This window comes from Triticum aestivum, chromosome 3D (assembly GCF_018294505.1).
Source record: "Triticum aestivum cultivar Chinese Spring chromosome 3D, IWGSC CS RefSeq v2.1, whole genome shotgun sequence".
Taxonomy (NCBI): Eukaryota; Viridiplantae; Streptophyta; class Magnoliopsida; order Poales; family Poaceae; genus Triticum; species Triticum aestivum.
This window is the reverse complement of record NC_057802.1, coordinates 569,194,062-569,205,270: the sequence shown is the minus strand read 5'-3', so window position 1 is coordinate 569,205,270 and position 11,209 is coordinate 569,194,062. Positions and strand designations below refer to the sequence as shown.

The following is an 11,209-nucleotide window of genomic DNA, read 5'->3' as shown; positions in this document are numbered from 1 at the left end:
TGGTGCAAACTAGCAATCAACTTGCCATCCATGTCAAGTTGAAGTAGCCACTCACCAAACTGGAGCAGCACGATCACATCACCATCCCAAGAAATGGGCACCCAACAACAATATGGTTTAAACTTTCCAAACTGCACGGTGAGCTCCGCAAGTGGCAATTCAAACCGGTATTTGAATGCCCAGACCTTGCTTTCGTAGTTCTGCATAGCCCAGATACCAACGCTCGTAAAATCGGCATTAAGACTGGACATGCCGAGCATTCCATTCATCTCAAACAGGACAGCACCATAAATTTTATCCATCACAAACTGTCCAGGGCCGTCAAGAACAACTGGAGCGAGCATCTGCCAGAAGCACTCAGCTGTGGTGTCGAATACAATTATCATACTGTCTATGCACCAATGCAGCCTACGACGGAACATGAGGGCCTCTTCCTTGGCAGTCCTATCATATCGGGGCCATCTAGTGTATGTGCCTGAGTGGTTGGTTGGAGCCTAACGTGTAGACCTGGTAGGAGTCATCTGGATCATAAGGTACCAGCAGTAGCCGGTACTCGCCGGTTGGGCTGTGCGGGTAGATCCCCGCGGGGTGGTGAGTGTCAGTAAGAGTAAAACTCGGGAGGCGAGCAAATTGACGAGTTGCCGGATTGACGATGCACAAGTGATCCCAGTCGATGTAGAAGACGACTAAGCCATCGCACGAGATGCACAGACGGACGAAAGCGTCAGCAATTCGCGCGACGGACTGGAGCCGGTCGGCGGCGGCGACCCCTACTCGGTGGTCAAAGGGGATGATGTCTAGTGAATCGACGCCGCACTTCTGATTGTAGACGCCGACGCCGCACCTCTGATCAAAGGACCAACATAGGAAAATTCATCCGGACTATCTTGAATTTTTTGTCAAAATCCTTCAAGCTAAATATGCCCTTAAAGTCAAGACCTGTGCATACTACATCGGCCCATCTATATTAATGTTGATGTTATATTATCTTCATCCAAAGAAGATGAGAAAGGTTCGTGCCTCGAGGACGACGAGCTTTCAAATGCTTGAAGGTTGTATGGATTCTTGCTCCCAACAAAGGATTGCAGAGACCCACATGAGCCATTTATAATGACCAAGCAAGCAAGCACATGCCACCATGTTGACATCTTTTCTTTTCCTGACTTTATGGCTAGCGGAACATCAGGTGCTATATGTTAGAGTCGATTGAGAGCCAAAGCGAACGAGAGATAAATGAATCAATTGTATCTTTATTGATGGTTACAGATGCCTTATATACAGGGGGAACAGAGGCTAACAAAGGATGCGTCGGTTCCTATGTTGGTTCCTGGAGGCGACGCTGCAGGGAAACTGCTACGACGGTTCCCACATCATGGGATTACAAGGATGGGAAAGTGGGGATTATCCACTAATTAATCTAGGTTAATTATTCTTAACACTATATATGCTCGAAGCACAAACACGCGTTTCTCAATGATTCCACCACTATTCACACTTCAAAGGTAGCTAGCTAATCTTACCGCAAAAAGAAAATGCTATATCTATGTGTGTATGTAGGATTGTGAGGTACTGGGAATGAGTACGCATCACCGTCGCAAAGCATCGACTAGAGGACTCTGAATTCATGCTCGACGAATTCAGTATCTGCTAAGCATGATAATAACACATCCTACAACCTGCAGCTTTTTTCTACTCTCTCCGTTCGAAAGTACTTGTCGGAGAAATGGATGGAGGGAGTACCAAGTTACCAGACACTGCTAACGGCTAATTAGATTATGTGTTCGGTGTTAAGCGGCAGGGACTCTAGAACTCATGGGGATGGGAGTAGCACGAACCAGTAGATGGCGCCATTAGCAATATCCTGAAGAATAGGCTATCCAGTTGAGCAGTCTGGGTGCAAATTTAGTGGGAGGTTATGTAATGATGCTCCACGTTTACCTGGACTCTGACTTATTATTTTCCCTTGGGTAAAATTTTGGCTTTGGTAATGACACACTATACACACCCTGGATGACCTCTAAGAATGAAGAACACCCCGATAAAAAAACTAAGGCCATTCTTCTGTTCAGAGAAAAACAGAGACATGTGGCAGATCAATTGGCAACTATTTCAGATGCTGACCAAAACGACTAAATAATTGTAGCATAAACTTGCTAGCCACTTCATCTCGAAAAGATATTCACACAAGTATAAATTTCATGCAACCATGAAACTTTCAGAGATTCTTGATCAGAACTTGTATGTACATCAAAAAGAAACTAACCAGCTCATAGTGTTCCAATTTCATACGCACTGCGCTGGTCACAGAGAAAAAAGAACATGGCTGGTAGTTACAGAATTTAAAGGGGAACACAGTCTAGACCTGCGCATGACCATGATAACCTCTCTTCTCCTTATCAGTACAAGTCTCATTTCTAGAGCTTATGTTAAGATTGAACATCACATGAAGCATTGATTCTCTGAAATGGTAAGCAACTGAAGTGAAATGATAAATATAATTCCAAATGATGGAATAGAAAGGTAGAATTACAGCAGTATGTTTCAATACCTAACCGGATGCTATGGAATCATGAACAAGAATAAATTGCAACAGAAAATTCCATTGACAAATTGACTATATTGCAATCTTTCAATTAAACTAGATAATGCTCCCAGATCAGATGAAACTTGCTAATCAATAAGGACAATAATCTGTCTCATTTCATCATCAGCTAAAACAAAACATAGGAACAGGAAACACATGTATACTTTCTAAAATTTAGTATTAAGACAACCAGCGGGTAATCTCTATAAAAGAAGGCCTCAATAAACTAACAAGACAATTCTTCAGTTAAATAAAATTAGAGACAAGGCAGGTAGAATTGCTAACTGGTACTGAATACTAAGAAGAGATTTGAAGAACACAGAGACATGGGCCAGAGTAACTGGAAAACATTCAGACGCTGATAGGACTGACTTCTAACTTTAGCATCAACACAGACAGCAACCACTTCGGCCACAAAGGACATTCAAGGAAATATAACTCAAACATGTAAAAGTCAGAGCTTCTTGATCATAACTTCTTATACATCAACAAAGAAGCTAGCAGGCTAATAGTGGATCGAGTTCATATGTACCGCAGTTCATGTGGATATGGAGAGCTAGGTTGTTAAGAAGCACCACCACACTCAATAATCCAGCCCTGATGAAGGGCTGAATGTTCACAACATAATCGTCTGGTCAGATGAAAGGCGACGCATTCACAACATAACCCTCTTGTGTCGGAAAGAAGGTATGTGAAACTAGAGACTGTTTGAGCCGACGTTGAGTAGGATTGAGGCCTCTGCGATGGAAACTGGCAACCAACTTGCCATCAGTGTCAACCTGAAGCAGCCACTCGTCAGTTTTGACCAGCACTTGCACATCAACATCAGAAGGCGCGGCCACCACATCCCAAAAATCGACAAACTTTCCAAATTGCACCCGGATCTCTGCAATCGGCAATTCAACCCGGGCTTTGAAGGTCCAGACCTGGCCTTCGTAGTCCTGCATCACCCAGATATCAACGCTTGTCTGTTCATCCTTAATAATGGACAGGCCGAGCATTCCATCCATCTCAAACAGGTTACCAAAGCCACGAACAACCGGAGCACGCATCTGCCGGAAAGACTCAGCAGTGGTGTCGAAAACCATTATCCTGCTGCTTGCGCTCTCCTGCTGCTTCATGTGCCAATGCAAGCTACCACGGAACAGGGTGGACAGGGTGAATATCAGTGCCTTGGCATCTGGGCACCCTATGTTCCTCGGTTGATGGCCAGAGCCTATCGTGAAGATGTAGGAGGCACCTTCACCTTCATCATGCATGATCTTGGAGGACAAGTACAGCAATAATCGGTACTCACCGGTAGGGCTATGCGGGTACATCCCCAATAGCCTGGAGCCATAGAGCAGGTGAAGAGGAGCATACTGACGAGTTGCAGGGTTGCAGATAGCGAAACCCAAGCTCATGTCGTGGATGGAGAGGACGAGGAGGCCGTCGCACGAGGCCTCCAGACCGAAGTGGTGGGTGGCGCCAAGTCGCGCGACGGACTGCAGCTGAAGCTGGTCGGCTGACCGGTGGTCGAAGGTGATGATGTCTATGCCCTTGCCGACGGTGTTCAAGCCGTCGAGGATGGGGAGCGCGGGCTGCCGGGCGTGGTGGGCGAGGAGGAAGTCGCGGGCGGAGGTGGCGCGGCGCCACGCAGGGCAGACGGCGCGGCAGCGGAGAATGGATTTTGGGGGAAGGCGGGGCAGGATCTCCCAGATGACGACCTCATCTGGGAGGCCGCGGAGTAGAGGCGCCGCACTTGCGGCCTCCGCCATGGTGGCCGGCGGTGCGTGTGCGAGCTCTCGATCCGGTCAGGAGCAGAGCAAGAGGAATGAATGGTGGAGAAGTGGCCTTGCCGGCGGCGGAGGTAGGTCTTCGTCTCTCGCGGAAACAACAATGTATTTGGGCTGGGCTGGGCTTTAGCTCTCGCCCTACATAATTTTTTTAAAACTTACAATTAGTTACAAAAAATTCTTTCCATGGACTAATAAAAAACTTTACCTTTACCTAATTTCTTTTTTTTAAATTTAATAATAAAACATCGATCATTTCTTACCACCGTAATTTCGTCCGTCCAATAATTTTCGCCCGTCCGTACGTTCTTCTAACCTTCCTACGTCCTATTGAGTACGTAATGCCATAACCAACAAGCCAAGTTATTTTGTGTGCTAATTAAATGGTCAATTCACATTTTAAATAATCCCACATCGCCCCCTTACATCTAATCCACCCAGTTTATATACGTCATTGACTTTCTTGGGAGTTAAGAAGTCGTCTTGGGAATAAGAAAAGAGAGAAAGAGGCTCCTGATTTCCAGAAAGAAGCTCTCATGCTTCTAAAAAAAAGCTCTCATGGAAAAACCGGAAAGGAAGAAATATACAAACATGGAGCCAACACAAAAGGAAAAAAATGTGCACAAGAAATGAAGAAATATGCACTTATATTTGGTTTATTGATATACATACACTATAAACTTAACGGATGCATATAAAAAGATCTCATGCAAGAAAGCAATTTGAATCGCAATGAAGAAATATGCACTTATATTTGGTTTGTTGATATACATACACTATATAAACTTAACGATCAACCGAGCCTATGCTTGATTATAGTACCACCGCAGTATGCTTTTGTCAGTGACAACCTAGCACATGATTATAGTACATATTATTCCTATTGAAAGATGTATTAAATCTTAAATTTTGATTCTTCTGATAATGAAATGAAGGTGAGGAATAACATCTTTGCATTAGCAGAAGAAACGGAAAATTATGTTTCGTTACTTTGAATTTTGTTATCTTTCGTATGTCTTTTTATTCTTATGCCTGAGTTTATTTTTTTCCATTTCTGTTGGAGATGATTGTCTTTAACCTTTTTTTTTGCGGGTGATTGTCTATAATCTAATCCGCAAATTGTACAATGCATACGTTTTTTAGTCATTTGCAATGATTGGTTGGCTGAAATCACAATTCTCATTCATGTTATTCCTCAACACACATTCAATCATTAGGTAATTTTCATGTGGTATTACCGAATGCCAAGAATTCTTCGGAATTTTCCATGAAGAAGGATTCAACCGGGATATTCTTTTTTCTTCCGTTGCAACGCACGGGCATATTTGCTAGTAATAATCAGTTATCGATGCCAACCCTAGCTGCTTAGGCCAATTCTAACATATCCACTATAAAATAGAGGAGGATCTGGCCGAGGAAAGCTTACTGGAGGATTTTTACTCCACTAACTTTTGGTCAGGCCTAGCCGAACTTCAAAATTTAACGTAGCAAAAACCAAATTTGCATAAGTTTAACCTAGATTCGATTTAAACAACCGAAATTGCACACATTATTCATCTGCCTTGTCTTACATCCCATCGTACATGTGTTTTTAAACCTAAACCTAAACTTAAACTTAAAATTAACATGAAATTAAACTAAGCTAATCTTCATCACCATCATCACCCTTGTAGAGGGCGAGCAAATCTTGCCTTGACATTCCACCGCCCATGGGGTCCGGGCCTGTGTCATCCTCCTCGGAGTTGGGGAAGATGTGCCGCCACTCTTCAACGTCGAACTACTCCTCATCTTTGTCGTTGTCGCCGCCGTGCTCCTTGTCGTTGGAGAGGAGGATGACCTCCCCGTCGACTGCGCGCTCTGAGAAGATCGCCAGCTCCGCCTCCACAAGCTCAGGGTGCTGGCGGTGGAGGTCCGCCATGTACTCCTCGTCAGCGGCCTCCACCGCGAATTTCTCCCTCGCCTCCTGGTCCTGCCGAGCCATTGCCGCATTGACCACCCCTGGCGGTGGCGGAACGAGCTCGACGGGTGTCGTCCCCCACAGGAAGTTGAGGCGCGCCACCGCGCCATGCAAGCAGACTTGCAACCGGTCGTACTCGAGGGCAGCGAGCTCCACCTCGAGGAAGGACCCGAGCCACTTCTTCGTGTGTGTCTCGCGATCGGTTATCTCCGCCACCCACGTCCCTCACGGCTATTGGTGGACGCCGAGGTACTTCTCTGCGGCAGCCACGACGGAGGGATGTCGGGGAAGTCAGAGATGCGGCGGGAGGGGGCCGCATAGGCGGGGCCGAAGCGGATTGAGGAGGCGCCACTTGAAGACGCGCGGTTCTCGTGGTTGCGCGAAACCGCGCTGCGGAACGGTGATGGGGAGCGTCGGCCATGAGGTCCAGCCATTGGGAGGAGGAGGCAGCGGGAAACGATCGGGGGGTCACCGACGGCGGGGATGGGAGAAAAGGAGAGGCAGAGGAGGTGGAGAGACGAGTGGAGATTTTTTTTACTCCGTCGTGTGACGCACCGACTTAATCGTGCACTAATCATACACGTAAATGCACACGATCAATCCTAAGGACTCACGGGAAGATATCACAACACAACTCTAAACACAAATAAAAGTCATACAAGCTTTATATTGCAAGCCAGGGGCCTCAAGGGCTCGAATACATAAGCTCGAGTCATACAAGCATCAACGGAAGTATGAGATATCTGAGTACAAACATAAAGTTAAACAAGTCTGCCTTAAGAAGGCTATGCAAAACAATGACAATGGAACGAAAGGCGCAGGCCTCCTGCCTGGGTGCCTCCTATCTACTCCTGGTCATCGGTCTCCACGTAGTAGTAGGCTCCACAAATAGGGTAGTAATAGTCGTCGACTGGGGCAGCTGGCTCCGGGGCTCCATCGTCTGGTCGCAGCAATCGGGTATGAGAAAAAGGGGAAGCAAAGCAACCATGAGTATTCATCCAAAGTACTTGCAAGACTTACATCAGATCTATTCTACTTATGCATTGGTTTCAAAAGAAGGGTTGTATCTGTGGACTAGACTGCAGAAATGCCAGAATAGAGGGGAAAGGCCTAGCCTATTGAAGACTAGCATATTTAGCGTCTTGCAGCATTAGAAGAGTGTGGATTAGTACATAAATATAGTAGTAGCAACAAGCATAACAACAACCATGCCGAGAGATCATTCCTCGACTCCCTGCAAGAAAGCGATCCCGGAGCTATAATATCCATTTCTAGTTGTAGTAGATCGGGATACCTTCTGAGTGTCCAGTTACCGTGGACATGGCTATTCGAATAGATATACTTCCCTGCAGGGGTGCACCAACTTACCCAACACGCTCGATTAACTCTGGCCGGAAACACTTGCTTGGGTCATGCCCGGCCTCAGTTGATCGACACGTCGTAGCCCTACCTAGGTTCAACAGAGAGGCCAGCACGCCGGGCTACACCCTAAGCGCTCGGGGGTCTTGGGTCCATCGCCCTTTGCAGTCTTGCGTGTTGCAAGGACGGCCGGGACCAGACCTAGCCCCTGTATACACACGCAGGCTTTTGCGCTCCACCCGGGCGCGTGCCGCTCAACTGCTGACGTCTGAAGAACTTCGGCTGATACATACGACGTCGAGTGCCCATACTATCCCCGCATGGTGGTTAGTGCGAAAAAGCCAGAGGCCTACTCAGATCGCATGTCCTAACCCATTAATGTGTTGGGAGCTCGCGGTGACAATCAGCGATCCACGATCTGTGCTCCCGTCGCCCCATCTCGAGGACTTGCTGCAAGGGCCAGACCCAATCCCTCTCCTCCCTCTCCTGAGGCAATCTGCCTGCCCGGCCGTGATACGTCTCCAACGTATCTACTTTTCCAAACTCTTTTGCCCTTGTTTTGGACTCTAATTTGCATGATTTGAATGAAACTAACCCGGACTGACGCTGTTTTCAGCAGAATTGCCATGGTGTTATTTTTGTGCAGAAATAAAAGTTCTCAGAATGACCTGAAACTTCACGGAGACACTTTTTGGAATTAATAAAAATATTGGCAAAATAATCAGCTGAAGGGGGCCCACACCCTGGCCACGAGGGTGGGGGCGCGCCCTACCCCCTGGGCGCGCCCCTGCCTCGTGGGCCCCCTGGACCTCCACCGACCTCAACTCCAACTCCATATATTCACGTTCGGGGAGAAAAAAATTAGAGAGAAGGATTCATTGTGTTTTACGATACGGAGCCGCCGCCAAGCCCTGTTCTTCCTCGGGAGGGCTGATCTGGAGTCCATTCGGGGCTCCGGAGAGGGGAATCCGCCGTCATCATCATCATCAACCATCCTCCATCACCAATTTCATGATGATCATCGCTGTGCGTGAGTAATCCCATCGTAGGCTTGCTGGACAGTGATGGGTTGGATGAGATTTACCATGTAATTGAGTTAGTTTTGTTAGGGTTTGATCCCTAGTATCCATTATGTTTTAAGATTGATATTGCTATGATTTTGCTATGCTTAATGCTTGTCACTAGGGCCCGAGTGCCATGATTTCAGATCTGAACCTATTATGTTTTCATGAATATATGAGTGTTCTTGATCCTATCTTGCAAGTTAACGTCACCTACTATGTGTTATAATCCGGCAACCCCGGAGTGACAATAGTCAGGACACTTCTTGGTGATGACCTTAGTTTGAGGAGTTCATGTATTCACTAAGTGCTAATTCTTTGGTCCGGTTCTCAATTAAAAGGAGGCCTTAATATCCCTTAGTTTCCAATAGGACCCCGCTGCCATGGGAGGGTAGGACAAAAGATGTCATGCAAGTTCTTTTCCATAAGCACGTATGACTATATTCGGAATACATGCCTACATTATATTGATGAACTGGAGCTAGTTCTGTATCACCCTATGTTATAACTCTTGCATGATGAATGCCATCCGACATAATTATCCATCATTGATCCATTGCCTACGAGATCGTTTCATATTGATCTTTGCTTAGGTACTTTACCGTTGCCACTCTTACGATTGCTACAAAACTGCTACTGTTAGTTTTCCCACCGTTATCGTTACTTCCATACTACTTTGCTACTAAATAGTTTGTTGCAGATATTAAGTCTTTCAGGTGTGGTTGAATTGACAACTCAGCTGCTAATACTCGAGAATATTCTTTGGCTCCCTTGTCGAATCAATAAATTTGGGTTGAATACTCTACCCTCGAAAACGGTTGCTATCCCCTATACTTGTGGGTTATTGATCTCGCTTGAAGCTACGTCGGTATTTCCCCAAAGAGGAAGGGATGATGCAGCATAGCGGTGGTTGGTATTTTCCTCATATATGAAACCAAGGTTATCGAACCAGTAGGAGAACCAAGCAACACAACATAAACAGCCCCTGCACACAAATAACAACACCTCGCTACCCGACGTGTTAAAGGGGTTGTCAATCCCTTTCGGGGTACGACGCCTCAAGATAGGCAAAGGACGTGAGGTAAATTTGTAGATGGGATAAATAGATCGCAGAACAAATAAATTATAGCAAGGTATTTTTGTATTTTTTGGTTTAATAGATCTGAAAATAAACGCAAGGAAAAAGTAGATCGCAAGGCAAATATATAAGAAAGAAGACCTGGGGGCCGTAGGTTTCACTAGTGGCTTCTCTCGAGAAAGATAGCAAACAGTGGGTAAACAAATTACTGTTGGGCAATTGATAGAACTTCAAATAATCATGACAATATTCAGGCAATGATCATTACATAGGCATCACATCCAAGATTAGTAGACCGACTCCTGCCTGCATCTACTACTATTACTCCACACATCGACCACTATCCAGCATGCATCTAGTGTATTAAGTTCATGGAAAAACGGAGTAATGCAATAAGAACGATGACGTGATGTAGACAAGATCCGTTTATCTATTGCGACAGATATGGATCCCGTCTTTTTATCCTTAGTAGCAATGATACATACGTGTCGGTTCCCTTTCTGTCACTGGGATCAAGCACCGTAAGATCGAACCCACTACCGGGCACCTCTTCCCATTACAAGATAAATAGATAAAGTTGGCCAAAGAAAACCCAAATATCGGAGAAGAAATACGAGGCTATAAGAGATCACGCATATAAGAGATCAAAGAACTCAAATAACTTTCATGGATATAAAAAGATATAACTGATCATAAACTTGAAGTTCATCAGATCCCAACAAACACACCGCCAAAAGACTTACATCATATGGATCTCCAAGAGACCATTGTATTGATAATCAAGAGAGAGAGAGAGGAAGCCATCTAGCTACTAACTACGGACCCGAAGGTCTACAAAGAACTACTCACGCATCATCGGAGAGGCACCAATGAAAGTGGTGAACCCCTCCGTGATGGTGTCTAGATTGGATCTCGTGGTTCTTGACTCTGCGGCGGCTGGATGAAAATTTCGTCGACTCCCCTTGGGTTTCTTGAATATTGGGGTATTTATAGAGCAAAGAGTCGTTCCAAGGGGCACCCGAGGTGGGCACAACCCGCCAGGGTGCGCCTGGGCCTCCTTGCGCGCCCTGGTGAGTTGTCCCCTCCTCGGGACTCCCCCAGGTGCAACCAGGGCCCAACTTCTTCCTTCTGGTCCATAAAAAATCATCGTAAATTGGCGTGGCATTTGGACGCCGTCTGATATTGATTTCCTGCAATGTAAAAAACATGCAGAAAACAGCAACTGACACTTGGCACTATGTCAATAGGTTAGTACCAAAAAATGATATAAAATGACTATATAATGATTATTAAACATCCAAGATTGATAATAAAAAAGCATGGAATAATAAATAATTATAGATACATTGGAGACGTATCAGCATCCCCAAGCTTAACTCCTGCTCGTCCTCGAGT

At 45.7% G+C, this 11,209-nt stretch overlaps 1 protein-coding gene across 1 annotated transcript; it reads right to left on the bottom strand.

Moving 5' to 3' along the window:
- Window positions 1-2,095: 2,095 nt before the first annotated feature.
- On the bottom strand, window positions 2,096-4,438 carry LOC123080558 (F-box protein At5g49610-like). Its single transcript, XM_044503492.1, has one exon. The coding sequence runs from the start codon at window positions 4,339-4,341 to the stop codon at window positions 3,220-3,222; it is 1,122 nt and encodes a 373-aa protein (XP_044359427.1). The 5' UTR covers window positions 4,342-4,438; the 3' UTR covers window positions 2,096-3,219.
- Between the last annotated feature and the right edge of the window lie 6,771 nt (window positions 4,439-11,209).

Coding starts and splice junctions, on each gene's coding strand:
- LOC123080558 (XM_044503492.1), bottom strand. CDS start 4,341: ATGGCGGAGGCCGCAAGTGCGGCGCCTCTACTCCGCGGCCTCCCAGAT.